Source organism: Scyliorhinus torazame, chromosome 19 (assembly GCF_047496885.1).
Source record: "Scyliorhinus torazame isolate Kashiwa2021f chromosome 19, sScyTor2.1, whole genome shotgun sequence".
In the NCBI taxonomy this organism is placed as follows: Eukaryota; Metazoa; Chordata; class Chondrichthyes; order Carcharhiniformes; family Scyliorhinidae; genus Scyliorhinus; species Scyliorhinus torazame.
In genome coordinates, this window is record NC_092725.1 from 4,453,415 (window position 1) to 4,471,463 (window position 18,049).

Genomic DNA, 18,049 nt, shown 5'->3' on the forward strand with positions numbered 1-18,049 from the left:
CACACACACACACACACACCGGCATGCTGAGCCGACTGGGAGATTTGGTCAGGTTTTGCAGCCAAACGTGGCCAACTTTCACAGTTCCTTGATTTCAATCCTCTCCCAGCTCAGAGAAAAGCCTGAGTTGCCCGAAAAACTTACATATCTGTACACTGACTGGTGTCTCTCAGTCCCCTCTCTCTCTCAGGGAGATATCTGTACACTGACTGGTGTCTCTCAGTCCCCTCTCTCTCAGGGAGATATCTGTACACCGACTGGTGTCTCTCAGTCGCCTCTCTCTCAGGGAGATATCTGTACACTGACTGGTGTCTCTCAGTCCCCTCTCTCTCAGGGAGATATCTGTACACTGACTGGTGTCTCTCAGTCCCCTCTCTCTCTCAGGGAGATATCTGTACACTGACTGGTGTCTCTCAGTCTCCCCTCTCTCAGGGTGATATCTGTACACTGGCTGATGTCTCTCAGTCCCCCCTCTCTCTCTCAGGGAGATATCTGTACACTGACTGGTGTCTCTCAGTCCCCTCTCTCTCAGGGAGATATCTGTACACTGACTGGTGTCTCTCAGTCCTCTCTTTCTCTGAAGGAGATACCTGTACACTGACTGGTGTCTCTCAGTCCCCTCTCTCCCTCAGGGAGATATCTGTACACTGACTGGTGTCTCTCAGTCCTCTCTCTCTCAGGGAGATATCTGTACACAGACTGGTGTCTCTCAGTACCCTCCCTCTCAGGGAGATATCTGTACACTGACTGGTGTCTCTCAGTCCCCCCCTCTCCCTCTCAGGGAGATATCTGCACACTGACTGGTGTCTCTCAGTCCTCTCTTTCTCTGAAGGAGATATCTGTACACTGACTGGTGTCTCTCAGTCCCCTCTCTCCCTCAGGGAGATATCTGTACACTGACTGGTGTCTCTCAGTCCTCTCTCTCTCAGGGAGATATCTGTACACAGACTGGTGTCTCTCAGTACCCTCCCTCTCAGGGAGATATCTGTACACTGACTGGTGTCTCTCAGTCCTCTCTTTCTCTGAAGGAGATATCTGTACACTGACTAGTGTCTCTCAGTCCCCTCTCTCCCTCAGGGAGATATCTGTACACTGACTGGTGTCTCTCAGTTCCCCCCGCCCCCCCCCCCCCCCCCCACCCACCCTTACTCTCTCAGGGAGATATCTGTACACCGACTGGTGTCTGTCAGTCCTCTCTTTCTCTCAGGGAGATATCTGTACACTGACTGGTGTCTCTCAGTCCTCTCTCTCTCAGGGAGATATCTGTACACTGACTGTTGTCTCTCAGTCCTCTCTCTCTCAGGGAGATATCTGTACACTGACTGGTGTCTCTCAGTCTCCTCTCTCTCAGGGAGGTATCTGTACACTGACTGGTGTCTCTCAGTCCTCTCTCTCTCTCAGGGAGATATCTGTACACTGACTGGTGTCTCTCAGTCCCCTCTCTCTCTCAGGGAGATATCTGTACACTGACTGGTGTCTCTCAGTCCTCTCTTTCTCTCAGGGAGATATCTGTACACTGACTGGTGTCTCTCAGTCCTCTCTCTCTCAGGGAGATATCTGTACACTGACTGTTGTCTCTCAGTCCTCTCTCTCTCAGGGAGATATCTGTACACTGACTGGTGTCTCTCAGTCTCCTCTCTCTCAGGGAGGTATCTGTACACTGACTGGTGTCTCTCAGTCCTCTCTCTCTCTCAGGGAGATATCTGTACACTGACTGGTGTCTCTCAGTCCCCTCTCTCTCTCAGGGAGATATCTGTACACTGACTGGTGTCTCTCAGTCCCCTTTCTCCCTCAGGGAGATAACTGTACACTGACTGGTGTCTCTCAGTCTCCTCTCTCTCAGGGAGATATCTGTACACTGACTGGTGTCTCTCAGTCCCCTCTCTCTCAGGGAGATATCTGTTCACTCACTAGTGTCTCTCAGTCCTCTCTCTCTCAGGTAGATATCTGTACACTGACTGGTGTCTCTCAGTCCCCTCTCTCTCTCAGGGAGATATCTGTACACTGACTGGTGTCTCTCAGTCCCCTCTCTCTCAGGGAGATATCTGTTCACTCACTAGTGTCTCTCAGTCCCCTGTCTCTCATGGAGATATCTGTACACTCACTAGTGTCTCTCAGTCCCCCCTCTCTCTCAGAACGATATCTGTTCACTGACTGGTGTCTCTCAGTCTCCTCTCTCTCTCAGGGAGATATCTGTACACTGACTAGTGTCTCTCAGTCCCCCCTATCTCTCAGAACGATATCTGTACAATCACTGGTGTCTCTCAGTCCCCTCTCTCTCTCAGGGAGATATCTGGACACGGACTGGTGTCTCTCAGTTCCCCCCTCCCTCAGGGATATATCTGCACACTGACTGGTGTCTCTCAGTCCCCTCTCTCTCAGGGAGATATCTGTACACTGGCTGGTGTCTCTCAGTCCCCTCCCTCTCAGGGAGATATCTGTACACTGACTGGTATCTCTCAGTGCCCCCTCTCTTAGGGATATATCTGTACACTCACTGGTGTCTCTCAGTCCCCTCTCTCTCAGGGAGACATCTGTACACTGACTGGTGTCTCTCAGTCCCTCTCTCTCTCAGGTGGATATCTGTACAGTGACTGGTGTCTCTCAGTCTGCTCTCTCTCTCAGGGGGATATCTGTACACTGACTGGTGTCTCTCAGTCCTCTCTCTCTCAGGGAGATATCTGTACACTGACTGGTGTCTCTCAGTCCCCTCTCTCTCTCAGGGAGATATCTCGACGCTCACTGGTGTCTCTCAGTCCCCTCTCTCTCTGGGAGATATCTGTACACTGACCGGTGTCTCTCAGTCCCCTCTCTCTCTCAGGGAGATATCTGTACACTGACTGGTGTCTCTCAGTCCCCTCTCTCTCAGGAAGATATCTCTACACTGACTGGTGTCTCTCAGTCCTCTCTCTCAGGGAGATATCTGTACACTGACCGGTGTCTCTCAGTCCCCTCTCTCTCAGGAAGATATCTCTACACTGACTGGTGTCTCTCAGTCCTCTCTCTCAGGGAGATATCTGTACACTGACCGGTGTCTCTCAGTCCCCTCTCTCACTCAGGGAGATATCTGTACACTGACTGGTGTCTCTCAGTCCCCCCTCTCTCTCTCAGGGAGATATCTGTACACTGACTGGTGTCTCTCAGTCCCCCCTCTCTCTCTCAGGGAGATATCTGTACACTGACTGGTGTCTCTCAGTCCCCTCTCTCCCTCAGGCAGATAACTGTACACTGACTGGTGTCGCTCAGTCTCCTCTCTCTCAGGGAGATATCTGTTGACTGACTGGTGTCTCTCAGTCCCCTCTCTCTCAGGGAGATATCTGTACACTCACTAGTGTCTCTCAGTCCTCTCTCTCTAAGGTAGATATCTGTACACTGACTGGTGTCTCTCAGTCCCCTGTCTCTCATGGAGATATCTGTACACTCACCAATGTCTCTCAGTCCCCCCTCTCTCTCAGGACGATATCTGTACAGTCACTGGTGTCTCTCAGGCCCCTCTCTCTATCAGGGAGACATCTGTACACTGACTGGTGTCTCTCAGTCCCCTCTCTCTCAGGGAGAGAACTGTACACTGACTGGTGTCTCTCAGTCCCCTCTCTCAGGGAGATATCTGTACACTGGCTGGTGTCTCTCAGTCCCCTCCCTCTCAGGGAGATATCTGTACACTGACTGGTATCTCTCAGTGCCCCCTCTCTCAGGGATATATCTGTACACTCACTGGTGTCTCTCAGTCCCCTCTCTCTCAGGGAGACATCTGTACACTGACTGGTGTCTCTCAGTCCCTCTCTCTCTCAGGTGGATATCTGTACAGTGACTGGTGTCTCTCAGTCCCCTCTCTCTCTCAGGGGGATATCTGTACACTGACTGGTGTCTCTCAGTCCTCTCTCTCTCAGGGAGATATCTGTACACTGACTGGTGTCTCTCAGTCCCCTCTCTCTCTCAGGGAGATATCTCGACGCTCACTGGTGTCTCTCAGTCCCCTCTCTCTCAGGGAGATATCTGTACACTGACTGGTGTCTCTCAGTCCCCTCTCTCTCAGGAAGATATCTCTACACTGACTGGTGTCTCTCAGTCCTCTCTCTCAGGGAGATATCTGTACACTGACCGGTGTCTCTCAGTCCCCTCTCTCTCAGGAAGATATCTCTACACTGACTGGTGTCTCTCAGTCCTCTCTCTCAGGGAGATATCTGTACACTGACCGGTGTCTCTCAGTCCCCTCTCTCACTCAGGGAGATATCTGTACACTGACTGGTGTCTCTCAGTCCCCCCTCTCTCTCTCAGGGAGATATCTGTACACTGACTGGTGTCTCTCAGTCCCCCCTCTCTCTCTCAGGGAGATATCTGTACACTGACTGGTGTCTCTCAGTCCCCTCTCTCCCTCAGGCAGATAACTGTACACTGACTGGTGTCGCTCAGTCTCCTCTCTCTCAGGGAGATATCTGTTGACTGACTGGTGTCTCTCAGTCCCCTCTCTCTCAGGGAGATATCTGTACACTCACTAGTGTCTCTCAGTCCTCTCTCTCTAAGGTAGATATCTGTACACTGACTGGTGTCTCTCAGTCCCCTGTCTCTCATGGAGATATCTGTACACTCACTAATGTCTCTCAGTCCCCCCTCTCTCTCAGGACGATATCTGTTCACTGACTGGTGTCTCTCAGTCCCCTCTCTCTCTCAGGGAGATATCTGTACACTGACTACTGTCTCTCTGTCCCCCCTATCTCTCAGGACGATATCTGTACAGTCACTGGTGTCTCTCAGACCACTCTCTCTCTCAGGGAGGTGTCTGGACACGGACTGGTGTCTCTCAGTCCCCCCTCTCTCAGGGAGATATCTCTACACTGACTGGTGTCTCTCAGGCCCCTCTCTCTATCAGGGAGATATCTGTACACTGACTGGTGTCTCTCAGTCCCCTCTCTCTCAGGGAGATATCTGTACACTGACTGGTGTCTCTCAGTCCCCTCTCTCAGGGAGATATCTGTACACAGGCTGGTGTCTCTCAGTCCCCTCCCTCTCAGGGCGATATCTGTACACTGACTGGTATCTCTCAGTGCCTCCTCTCTCAGGGATATATCTGTACACTCACTGGTGTCTCTTAGTCCCCTCTCTCTCTCAGGGAGACATCTGTACACTCACTGGTGTCTCTCAGTCCCTCTCTCAGGTGGATATCTGTACAGTGACTGGTGTCTCTCAGTCCCCTCTTTCTCTCAGGGAGACATCTGTACACTGACTGGTGTCTCTCAGTCCCCTCTCTCTCTGGGAGATATCTCTACACTGACTGGTGTCTCTCAGTCCCCTGTCTCTCTCAGAGTGATATCTGTACACTGACTGGTGTATCTCAGTCCTCTCTCTCTCAGGGAGATATCTGTACACTGACTGGTGTCTCTCAGTCCCCTCTCTCTCTCAGAGTGATATCTGTACACTGACTGATATATCTCAGTCCCCCCTCTCTCAGGGAGATATCTGTACACTGACTGGTGTCTCTCAGTCCCCTCTCTCTCTCAGGGGGATATCTGTACGCTGACTGATGTCTCTCAGATCCCTCTCTCTCTCAGTGAGATATCTGTACACTGACTGGTGTCTCTCAGTCCCCGCTCTCTCTCAGGGAGATATCTGTACACTGACTGGTGTCTCTCAGTCCCCTCTCTCTCTCAGGGAGATATCTGTACACTGACTGGTGTCTCTCAGTCCCCTCTCTCTCAGGGAGATATCTGTACACTGACTGGTGTCTCTCAGTCCCCTCTCTCTCAGGGAGATATCTGTACACTGACTGGTGTCTCTGAGTCCTCATAGATGTCATAGATGTCATAGAATTTACAGTGCAGAAGGAGGCCATTCGGCCCATCGAGTCTGCACCGGCCCTTGGAAAGAGCAACCTACACCAGGTCCACACCTCCACCCTATCCCCATAACCCAGCAGCCCTACCCAACACTAAGGGCAATTTTGGACACTAGGGGCAATTTAGCATGGCCAATCCACCTAACCTGCACATCTTTGGACTGTGGGAGGAAACCGGAGCACCCGGAGGAAACCCACGCACACACGGGGAGGACGTGCAGACTCCGCACAGACAGTGACCCAAGCCGGAATCGAACCTGGGACCCTGGAGCTGTGAAGCAATTGTGCTAACCACCGTGCTACCGTGCTGCCCTCTCTCTTTCAGGGAGATATCTGTACACTGACTGGTGTCTCTCAGTCCTCTCTCTCTCTCCGGGAGATATCTGTACACTGACTGGTGTCTCTCAGTCCCCTCTCTCTCTCAGGGAGATATCTGTACACTGACTGGTGTCTCTCAGTCCTCTCTCAGGGAGATATCTGTACACTGACCGGTGTCTCTCAGTCCTCTCTCTCTCAGGGAGATATCTGTACACTGACTGGTGTCTCTCAGTCCTCTCTCTCAGGGAGATATCTGTACACTGACTGGTGTCTCTCAGTCCTCTCTCTCTCAGGGAGATATCTGTACACTGACCGGTGTCTCTCAGTCCTCTCTCTCTCAGGGAGATATCTGTACACTGACTGGTGTCTCTCAGTCCCCTCTCTCTCAGGGAGATATCTGTACACTGACTGGTGTCTCTCAGTCCCCTCTCTCTCAGGGAGATATCTGTACACTGACTGGTGTCTCTCAGTCCTCTCTCTCTCAGGGAGATATCTGTACACTGACTGGAGTCCCTCAGTCCCCTCTCTCTCTCAGGGAGATATCTGTACACTGACTGGTGTCTCTCAGTCCCCTCTCTCTCTCAGGGAGATATCTGTACACTGACTGGTGTCTCTCAGTCCCCTCTCTCTCTCTCAGGGAGATATCTGTTGACTGACTGGTGTCTCTCAGTCCCCTCTCTCTCTCAGGGAGATATCTGTACACCGACTGGCGTCTCTCAGTCCGCTCTCTTTCTCTCAGGGAGATATCTGTACTCTGACTGGTGTCTCTCAGTCCCCTCTCTCTCAGGGAGATATCTGTACTCTGACTGGTGTCTCTCAGTCCTCTCTCTCTCAGGGAGATATCTGTACACTGACTGGAGTCTCTCAGTCCCCTCTCTCTCTCTCAGGGAGATATCTGTACACTGACTGGTGTCTCTCAGTCCCCTCTCTCTCTCTCAGGGAGATATCTGTACACTGACTGGTGTCTCTCAGTCCTCTCTCTCTCAGGGTGGTATCTGTACACTGACTGGTGTCTCCCAGTCCCCTCTCTCTCTCAGGGAGATATCTGTACACTGACTGATGTCTCTCAGTTCCCTCAGTCTCTCAGGACGATATCTTTAATCTGTTCAATGATGGATCAGAGTTGATGTGAAATAATCGGAGTTTGTGTTTTGGGTGATTGGAGAAGTTTATTTGCTTTATCGCTCAGAGTGGTTACAGAACGTTGCGAAACTTCAGTGAGCTGTGAACCATCTGTCTCTCATAGTGTTCATCAAAATCTTCATTCTGAGATACTGTGAAGTGATTCTTCCAGTCTCCAACCTCACCTGTGAGAGAGGGAGAGAGGGGGAGAGAGAGACAAAGAGGGATAAAGAGACAAAGAGAGTGAGAGTGAAAGAGAGAGGGAGAGAGAGAGGGAGAGAGAGAGAGAGATCGTGAGGGACAGAGAGAGAGAAAGAGACAGAGACAGAGAGTCAGAGTGAGCGAGCGAGTGTGACAGGGAGTCAGGGAAATTGAGAGAGATAGAAAGGGAAAGAGAAAGAGAGAGAGACAGAGAGCACAAGACAGAAACATCGAGACAGATGGAAACAGTGAGGGAGACAGGGGAGACGGTCAGACAGAGGGACAGAGCGAGATGGTGAGACAGAGGGAGAGAGAGAGAAAGAGACAGAATGTGACAGAGAGAGAGAGACAGAGAGCGCAAGAGACACAGATAAAGTGAGAGACGGAGGCAGCGAGAGAGACGGAGGGAGAGAGAGGGAAAAAGTGAGAGGCAGAGTGTGAGAGAGACAGAGTGAGAGGGCGCCGGTGAGAGAGAGGGAGAGTGAGTAACAGAGAGAGAGTGAGACAGGGACAGAGAGCGGGGTGGAGAGTGAGAGTCAAAGAGGTAGAGACAGAGAGAGAGAAAGAGAGAGAGACGGAGAGAGAATATAGAGGGAGAAATAAAGGCAGAGAGAGCGACGTAGAGATAGAGACAGAGAGAGAGATACAGAGAGAGGGACAGACAGAGAGAGATGGACAGTGAGATAGACAGGGAGAGAGAGAGAGAAGAGAGAGAGGGTCAGAGAGAGAGACAGAGAAAGAGAGAGACAGAGAGAGAGAGAGGGAGGCAGAGAGAGAGAGTGTGTGTGTGAGAGAGCGAGAATGAAAAGCAGTTTGTGCGACGGGACAGAGAGATAGAGATAGTGTGAGGGATGGAGAGAGTGGGAAAGAGAGAGGGAGAGAGTGTTTCAATATATTTGGGTGAAATTCCCGAGCTGATGTGCTTGTATCCCCTCTTCCCATCCATTCCGTCCCTGGGATCACCATTCCCCTCGCCCTCTGTTGTCGGAGGCTTGGCGACTTCCTGCAGTGTCTCTGGCCAATGGGAACCCCCCAAGATGTTGACAGTGGGGGATGCAGCGATGGTGATGTCATTGAATGTCAAGGGGAGATGGATTTGGTCACGGACGGATTCAGTGTCTGAGGAGATGTGAATGGTGCTGAACATGGTGCAGTCATCAGCGAACATCCCCATGTCTGACCTTACGATGGAGGGAAGGTCGTTGATGAAGCAGCTGAAGGTGGTTGCGGCCGAGGACACTCATCACCGACCCTTGATATTTGAAGGCGTTCCCATCGCAGAATTCCCCCATCAACATCCTGGGGGTTCCCATTCACCAGAAACTGGACCCAGCCATATAAACACTGCGGCTCCCAGAGCAGGTCAGAGGCTGGGAATCCTGCGGAGAGCAACTCACCTCCTGACACCCCCCCCAAAGCCTGTCCACCATCGACAAGGACACAAGTCAGGAGTGCGATGGGACCCTCTCCACTTGCCTGGATGGGTGCGGCTCCCAACAACACTGGAGAAGCTCGACACTATCCAGGACAAAGCAGCTCCCGCTCGATCGACACGGTAACCCCCACCTTCCACACCTGCTCCCCCCCCCCCCCACCGACGCACCGCGGCAGCCGTGTGTACCGTCTACAAGATGCACGGCAGCCGCTCGCCGAGGCTCCTTCGACAGCACCTTCCAAACCCGCCACCTCTCCCACCCAGAGGGACAAGGGGCAGCAGAGGCCCGGGAACACCCACCGCCTGCAAGCTCCCCCCTCGGAGCCCCCCACACATCCCAATCCCGCCCCCCCCCCCACCCCCCCCCCCCCCCCCCACACACACACACCATCCTGACTGGGAAATATATCGGCCGTTTCTTCACTGTCGCCGGGTCAGAAACCTGGAACTCCCTCCCTAACAGCACAGTGGGTGTACTTACACCACACAGGACTCTAGCGGCTCAATATGGTGCCTCAAGGGGCAATTAGGAATAGGGAATAAATATTGGGCCGAGTCAGCGATGCCCCACATCCGGTAAATGATTTAGTACAAAGGCGGGACTTATAGCTTGAGCCTTTCCTGGTGTGTATGTGTGTGTGTGAGGAGAGGGAGACAGTGTCTCAGGGAGCCGCCCCGCCCCGCATGCTCTACATTGACCCTTTTCAATGGCTAGATCGTCTCTCCCAGCCCAGAATGGAGTTCCAGGGTCGGTTCAGGGGGGGGCCCAATGACTTATTTGAGGCTTACAAGATGATCAGTGGATTGGATAGGGTGGACAGTGAGAGCCTTTTTCCTCGGATGGTGATGTCTAGCACGAGGGGACATAGCTTTAAATTGAGGGGAGATAGAGATAGGACAGATGTCAGAGGTAGGTTCTTTACTCAGAGAGTAGTAAGGGCGTGGAATGCCCTGCCTGCAACAGTAGTGGACTCGCCAACACTAAGGGCATTTAAATGGTCATTGGATAGACATATGGACGATAAGGGAATAGTGTAGATGGGCTTTAGAGTGGTTTCACAGGTCGGTGCATCGAGGGCCGAAGGGCCTGTACTGCGCTGTAATGGTCTATGTTCTATGTTAATCCGGCCTACCGGGAAAGGCTGGGCCCAGGGGAGGTCAGGGCACAGGGCCCAAAGGGTGAAAGGTCAATCCCGATCACCCCCCACTCTCACCCTTGACCCCTGGAACCTACCCTTGCGCATGAACCTGGAGATGTTGTGATTCATGGCGTCCATCGGGAAGGTGGTGTAATTGGCCATCGGATTGTCCCTCATGACCTCGAAGGAGGAATGGTGAACAATCTTCTCAATGACGTCCTCTTCCAGAACCTTCTCCATGAACTTGGCCACCTTCAGGATCTCCCGTCTGGGATTCTATAGGATGGGAATGGGCCAGAGTTAGAGACCTCATGGGTCAGTGAGACAGGGGGACCGAGAAACCAGAATCGGGGGGTCAGGGGTCAGTGAGACAGGGGGACCGAGAAACCAGGATCGGGGGGTCAGGCGTCAGTGAGACAGGGGGACCGAGAAACCAGAATCGGGGGGTCAGGCGTCAGTGAGACGGGGGGGCCGAGAAACCAGGATCGGGGGTCAGGGGTCAGTGAGACAGGGGGACCGAGAAACCAGAACCGGGGTGAGGGGTCAGTGAGACAGGGGGACCGATAAACCAGAACCATGGGGTCAGGGGTCAGTGAGACAGGGGGGACTGAATAACCAGAACCGGAGTTCAGGGGTCAGTGAGACATGGGGGACTGAATAACCAGAACCGAGGTCAGGGGTCAGTGAGACATGGGGGGCTGAATAACCAGAACCGGGGTTCAGGGGTCAGTGAGACATGGGGGACTGAATAACCAGAACCGGGGTCAGGGGTCAGTGAGGCAGGGGGACCGAGAAACCAGAAGTGGGGGGTCAGGGGTCAGTGAGACAGGGAGACGGGGAAACCAAACCTGGGGTCAGGGGTCAGTGGGACAGGGGGACCGAACAACCAGAACCGGGGTCAGGGGTCAGTGAGACAGGGGGACAGAGAAACTAGACCTGGGGTCAGGGGTCAGTGGGACAGGGGGACCGAAAAACCAGAACCGGGGTCAGGGGTCAGTGAGACAGTGGGACCGAGAAACCAGACCTGGGGTCAGGGGTCAAAGAGAGGAGCAATGACCATTCAGACTGAGGATCAGAGGTCTCACCCTGACCAATTTTATTTCTCACTCTCTTTCACCCCCTCTCACGATCTCACTGTCTCTCGCTCACAGTCTCCCTCTCTGTCTCCCTCCCTCTCTCTCTCTCTCTCTCTTTCCTGCCATCTCTCTCCCTCCCCCTCTCTCGATGTCACCCTTTCTGAGTCTCTTGCTAAGATATTGTTGGCAAACTCGTTTTGTCAGTCCTGTTTTCTCCTTTTAATTCCTTCCCTGCTGCCGATAAGAGAATCATAGAATTTACAGTGCAGAAGGAGGCCATTCGGCACATCAAGTCTGTGTGTGACTCTCTCTCTCCCCCTCTGTGTGTGACTATCTCTCTCCCTCTGTGTGTGACTCTCTCTCTCCCTATGTGTGTAACTCTCGCTCTCTCTCTCTCTGTGTGACTCTCTCCCTCTGTGTGTGACTCTCTCTCTCCCTCTGCGTGTGACACACTCTCCCTCTGTGTGTGACTCTCTCTCTCCCTCTGTGTGTGACTCTCTCTCTCCCTCTGTGTGTGACTCTCTCTCTCTCCCTCTGCGTGTGACTCTCTCTCTCCCTCTGCGTGTGACACTCTCTCCCTCTGTGTGTGACTTTCTCTCTCCCTCTGTTTGTGACTCTCTCTCTCCCTATGTGTGTGACTCTCTCTCTCTCTCTCTCTGTGTGACTCTCTCTCCCTCTGTGTGTGACTCTCTCTCTCCCTCTGCGTGTGACACTCTCTCCCTCTGTGTGTGACTCTCTCTCTCCCTCTGTGTGTGACTCTCTCTCTCCCTCTGTGTGTGACTCTCTCTTTCCCTCTGTGTGTGACTCTCTCTCTCCCTCTGTGTGTGACTCTCTCTCTCCCTCTGTGTGTGACTCTCTCTCTCCCTCTGTGTGTGACTCTCTCTATCTCTCTGAGTGTGACACTTTCTCTCCCTCTGTGTGTGACTCTCTCTCTCCCTCTGTGTGTGACTCTCTCTCTCCCTCTGTTTGTGACTCTCTCTCTCCCTCTGTGTGTGACTCTCTCTCCCTGTGTGTGACTCTCTCTCTCCCTCTGTGTGTGACTCTCTCTCTCCCTCTGTGTGTGACTCTCTCTCTCCCTCTTTGTGGGACTCTCTCTCCCTCTGTGTGTGACTCTCTCTCCCTCTGTGTGTGACTCTCTCCCCCTCTGTGTGTGTGACTCTCTCTCTCCCTGTGTGTGTGACTCTCTCTCTCCATATGTGTGTGACTTTCTCTCTCTCCCTCTGTGTGTGACTCTCACTCTGTGTGTGACTCTCTCTCTCCCTGTGTGTGTGACTCTCTCCCTCCCTATGTGTGTGACTTTCTCTCTCTCCCTCTGTGTGTGACTCTCTCCCTCTGTGTGTGACTCTCTCTCTCCCTGTGTGTGTGACTCTCTCTCTCTCCCTGTGTGTGAATCTCTCTCTCCCTCTGTGTGTGACTCTCTCTCTCCCTCTGTGTGTGACTCTCTCTCTCCCTCTGTGTGTGACTATCTCTCTCCCTCTGTGTGTGACTCTCTCTCTCACTCTGTGTGTGACTCTCTCTCCCTCTGTGTGTGACTCTCTCTCTCTCCCTGTGTGTGTGACTCTCTCTCCCTGTGTGTGAATCTCTCTCTCCCTCTGTGTGTGACTCTCTCTCTCCCTCTGTGTGTGACTGTCTCTCTCCCTCTGTGTGTGACTCTCTCTCTCCCTATGTGTGTAACTCTCGCTCTCCCGATGTGTGTAACTCTCGCTCTCTCTCTCTCTGTGTCACTCTCCCTCTGTGTGTGACTCTCTCTCTCCCTCTGCGTGTGACACACTCTCCCTCTGTGTGTGTCTCTCTCTCTCCCTCTGTGTGTGACTCTCTCTCTCCCTCTGTGTGTGACTCTCTCTCTCTCCCTCTGCGTGTGACTCTCTCTCTCCCTCTGCGTGTGACACTCTCTCCCTCTGTGTGTGACTTTCTCTCTCCCTCTGTTTGTGACTCTCTCTCTCCCTATGTGTGTGACTCTCTCTCTCTCTCTCTCTGTGTGACTCTCTCTCCCTCTGTGTGTGACTCTCTCTCTCCCTCTGCGTGTGACATTCTCTCCCTCTGTGTGTGACTCTCTCTCTCCCTCTGTGTGTGACTCTCTCTCTCCCTCTGTGTGTGACTCTCTCTTTCCCTCTGTGTGTGACTCTCTCTCTCCCTCTGTGTGTGACTCTCTCTCTCCCTCTGTGTGTGACTCTCTCTCTCTCTCTGAGTGTGACACTCTCTCTCCCTCTGTGTGTGACTCTCTCTCTCCCTCTGTGTGTGACTCTCTCTCTCCCTCTGTTTGTGACTCTCTCTCTCCCTCTGTGTGTGACTCTCTCTCTCTCCCTGTGTGTGACTCACTCTCTCCCTCTGTGTGTGACTCTCTCTCTCCCTCTGTGTGTGACTCTCTCTCTCCCTCTTTGTGTGACTCTCTCTCCCTCTGTGTGTGACTCTCTCTCCCTCTGTGTGTGACTCTCTCCCCCTCTGTGTGTGTGACTCTCTCTCTCCCTGTGTGTGTGACTCTCTCTCTCCATATGTGTGTGACTTTCTCTCTCTCCCTCTGTGTATGACTCTCTCTCACTCTGTGTGTGACTCTCTCTCTCCCTGTGTGTGTGACTCTCTCTCTCCCTATGTGTGTGACTTTCTCTCTCTCCCTCTGTGTGTGACTCTCTCCCTCTGTGTGTGACTCTCTCTCTCTCCCTGTGTGTGTGACTCTCTCTCTCTCCCTGTGTGTGTGACTCTCTCTCTCTCCCTGTGTGTGAATCTCTCTCTCCCTCTGTGTGTGACTCTCTCTCTCCCTCTGTGTGTGACTCTCTCTCTCCCTCTGTGTGTGACTATCTCTCTCCCTGTGTGTGTAACTCTCTCTCTCCCTCTGTGTGTGACTCTCTCTCCCTCTGTGTGTGACTCTCTCTCTCTCCCTGTGTGTGTGACTCTCTCTCTCTCCCTGTGTGTGAATCTCTCTCTCCCTCTGTGTGTGACTCTCTCTCTCCCTCTGTGTGTGACTCTCTCTCTCCCTCTGTGTGTGACTCTCTCTCCCCCTCTGTGTGACTCTCTCTCTCTCTCCCTCTGTGTGTGACTCTCTCTCTCCCTCTGTGTGTGACTCTCACTCTCCCTCTGTGTGTGACTCTCTCTCTCTCTCCCTCTGTGTGTGACACTCTCTCCCTCTGTGTGTGACTCTCTCTCCCTCTGTGTGTGACTCTCTCTCTCTCACCCTCTGTGTGTGACTCTCTCTCTCCCTCTGTGTGTGACTCTCTCTCCCTCTGTGTGTGACTCTCTCTCTCCCTCTGTGTGTGACTCTCTCTCTCCCTCTGTGTGGGACTCTCACTCTGTGTGTGACTCTCTCTCTCCCTGTGTGTGTGACTCTCTCTCTCCCTATGTGTGTGACTTTCTCTCTCTCCCTCTGTGTGTGACTCTCTCCCTCTGTGTGTGACTCTCTCTCTCCCTGTGTGTGTGACTCTCTCTCTCTCCCTGTGTGTGAATCTCTCTCTCCCTCTGTGTGTGACTCTCTCTCTCCCTCTGTGTGTGACTATCTCTCTCCCTCTGTGTGTGACTCTCTCTCTCACTCTGTGTGTGACTCTCTCTCCCTCTGTGTGTGACTCTCTCTCTCTCCCTGTGTGTGTGACTCTCTCTCTCTCCCTGTGTGTGAATCTCTCTCTCCCTCTGTGTGTGACTCTCTCTCTCCCTCTGTGTGTGACTGTCTCTCTCCCTCTGTGTGTGACTCTCTCTCTCCCTATGTGTGTAACTCTCGCTCTCCCGATGTGTGTAACTCTCGCTCTCTCTCTCTCTGTGTCACTCTCCCTCTGTGTGTGACTCTCTCTCTCCCTCTGCGTGTGACACACTCTCCCTCTGTGTGTGTCTCTCTCTCTCCCTCTGTGTGTGACTCTCTCTCTCCCTCTGTGTGTGACTCTCTCTCTCTCCCTCTGCGTGTGACTCTCTCTCTCCCTCTGCGTGTGACACTCTCTCCCTCTGTGTGTGACTTTCTCTCTCCCTCTGTTTGTGACTCTCTCTCTCCCTATGTGTGTGACTCTCTCTCTCTCTCTCTCTGTGTGACTCTCTCTCCCTCTGTTTGTGACTCTCTCCCTCTGCGTGTGACATTCTCTCCCTCTGTGTGTGACTCTCTCTCTCCCTCTGTGTGTGACTCTCTCTCTCCCTCTGTGTGTGACTCTCTCTTTCCCTCTGTGTGTGACTCTCTCTCTCCCTCTGTGTGTGACTCTCTCTCTCCCTCTGTGTGTGACTCTCTCTCTCTCTCTGAGTGTGACACTCTCTCTCCCTCTCTGTGTGACTCTCTCTCTCCCTCTGTGTGTGACTCTCTCTCTCCCTCTGTTTGTGACTCTCTCTCTCCCTCTGTGTGTGACTCTCTCTCTCTCCCTGTGTGTGACTCTCTCTCTCCCTCTGTGTGTGACTCTCTCTCTCCCTCTTTGTGTGACTCTCTCTCCCTCTGTGTGTGACTCTCTCTCCCTCTGTGTGTGACTCTCTCCCCCTCTGTCTGTGTGACTCTCTCTCTCCCTGTGTGTGTGACTCTCTCTCTCCATATGTGTGTGACTTTCTCTCTCTCCCTCTGTGTGTGACTCTCTCTCACTCTGTGTGTGACTCTCTCTCTCCCTGTGTGTGTGACTCTCTCTCTCCCTATGTGTGTGACTTTCTCTCTCTCCCTCTGTGTGTGACTCTCTCCCTCTGTGTGTGACTCTCTCTCTCTCCCTGTGTGTGTGACTCTCTCTCTCTCCCTGTGTGTGTGACTCTCTCTCTCTCCCTGTGTGTGAATCTCTCTCTCCCTCTGTGTGTGACTCTCTCTCTCCCTCTGTGTGTGACTCTCTCTCTCCCTCTGTGTGTGACTATCTCTCTCCCTGTGTGTGTAACTCTCTCTCTCCCTCTTTGTGTGACTCTCTCTCCCTCTGTGTGTGACTCTCTCTCTCTCCCTGTGTGTGTGACTCTCTCTCTCTCCCTGTGTGTGAATCTCTCTCTCCCTCTGTGTGTGACTCTCTCTCTCCCTCTGTGTGTGACTCTCTCTCTCCCTCTGTGTGTGACTCTCTCTCCCCCTCTGTGTGACTCTCTCTCTCTCCCTCTGTGTGTGACTCTCTCTCTCCCTCTGTGTGTGACTCTCTCTCTCCCTCTGTGTGTGACTCTCTCTCTCTCTCCCTCTGTGTGTGACACTCTCTCCCTCTGTGTGTGACTCTCTCTCCCTCTGTGTGTGACTCTCTCTCTCTCGCCCTCTGTGTGTGACTCTCTCTCTCCCTCTGTGTGTGACTCTCTCTCCCTCTGTGTGTGACTCTCTCTCTCCCTCTGTGTGTGACTCTCTCTCTCCCTCTGTGTGGGACTCTCTCTCTCCCTGTGTGTGTGACTCTCTCTCTCCCTGTGTGTGGCTCTCTCTCTGCCTGTGTGTGTGACTCTCTCTCTCCCTATGTGTGTCAATCACTCTTTCCCTCTGTGTGTGACTCTCTCTCTCTCCCTCTGTGTGTGATCTCTCTCTCCCTCTGTGTGTGACTCTCTCTCTCCCTCTGTGTGTGACTCACTCTCTCTCCCTCTGTGTGTGACTCTCTCCCTCTGTGTGTGACTCTCTCTCTCTCCCTGTGTGTGTGACTCTCTCTCTCTCCCTGTGTGTGTGACTCTCTCTCTCTCCCTGTGTGTGAATCTCTCTCTCCCTCTGTGTGTGACTCTCTCTCTCCCTCTGTGTGTGACTCTCTCTCTCCCTCTGTGTGTGACTATCTCTCTCCCTCTGTGTGTGACTCTCTCTCTCCCTCTGTGTGTGACTCTCTCTCCCTCTGTGTGTGACTCTCTCTCTCTCCCTGTGTGTGTGACTCTCTCTCTCTCCCTGTGTGTGAATCTCTCTCTCCCTCTGTGTGTGACTCTCTCTCTCCCTCTGTGTGTGACTCTCTCTCCCCCTCTGTGTGACTCTCTCTCTCTCTCCCTCTGTGTGTGACTCTCTCTCTCCCTCTGTGTGTGACTCTCTCTCTCCCTCTGTGTGTGACTCTCTCTCTCTCTCCCTCTGTGTGTGACACTCTCTCCCTCTGTGTGTGCCTCTCTCTCCCTCTGTGTGTGACTCTCTCTCTCTCGCCCTCTGTGTGTGACTCTCTCTCTCCCTCTGTGTGTGACTCTCTCTCCCTCTGTGTGTGACTCTCTCTCTCCCTCTGTGTGTGACTCTCTCTCTCCCTCTGTGTGTGACTCTCTCTCTCCCTCTGTGTGTGACTCTCTCTCTCCCTGTGTGTGACTCTGTCTCTGCCTGTGTGTGTGACTCTCTCTCTCCCTCTGTGTGTGACTCTCTCTCTCTCTCCCTGTGTGTGACTCTCTCTCTGCCTGTGTGTGTGACTCTCTCTCTCCCTCTGTGTGTGACTCTCTCTCTCTCCCTCTGTGTGTCAATCACTCTCTCCCTCTGTGTGTGACTCTCTCTCTCTCCCTCTGTGTGTGATCTCTCTCTCCCTCTGTGTGTGACTCTCTCTCTCCCTCTTTGTGTGACTCTCTCTCCCTCTGTGTGTGACTCTCTCTCCCTCTGTGTGTGACTCTCTCTCTCCCTCTGTGTGTGACTCTCTCTCTCCCTATGTGTGTGACTTTCTCTCTCTCCCTCTGTGTGTGAAACTCTCTCTCTCACTCTGTGTATGACTCTCTCTCTCCCTCTGTGTGTGACTCTCTCTCTCTCCCTCTCTGTATCAATCACTCTCTCCCTCTGTGTGTGACTCTCTCTCTCCCTCTGAGTATGACTCTCTCTCTCCCTCTGTGTGTGACTCTCTCTCTCCCTCTGCGTGTGACTCTCTCTCTCACCCTCGGTGTGTGACTCTCTCTCTCTCTCTCTCTCTCTGTGACTCTCTCTCTCTCCCTCTGTGTGTGACTCTCTCTCTCTCCCTCAGTGTGTGACTCTCTCCCTCTGTGTGTGACTCTCTCTCTCCCTCTGTGTGTGACTCTCTCTCCTTCTGTGTGACTCTCTCTCTCTCCCTCTGTGTGACTCTCTCTCTCCCTCTGTCTGTGACTCTCTCTC

The 18,049-nt window shown here is 53.0% G+C and overlaps 1 protein-coding gene across 2 annotated transcripts in view; it reads right to left on the minus strand.

Annotated features, from left to right (window-relative positions):
* Positions 1–7,294: 7,294 nt before the first annotated feature.
* LOC140395990 (sulfotransferase 1 family member D1-like) overlaps positions 7,295–18,049 on the minus strand; it is a 135,204-nt gene continuing 124,449 nt past the window's right edge. For both annotated transcript variants that reach the window (XM_072484025.1, XM_072484026.1), the window contains exons 7-8: positions 10,144–10,324; positions 7,295–7,458 (exon numbers count right to left, since the gene is read on the minus strand). In XM_072484025.1, the coding sequence (XP_072340126.1) occupies positions 7,346–7,458; positions 10,144–10,324 (294 nt within the window). In that variant the 3' untranslated portion in view covers positions 7,295–7,345. The remainder of the gene's footprint in view (positions 7,459–10,143; positions 10,325–18,049) is intronic.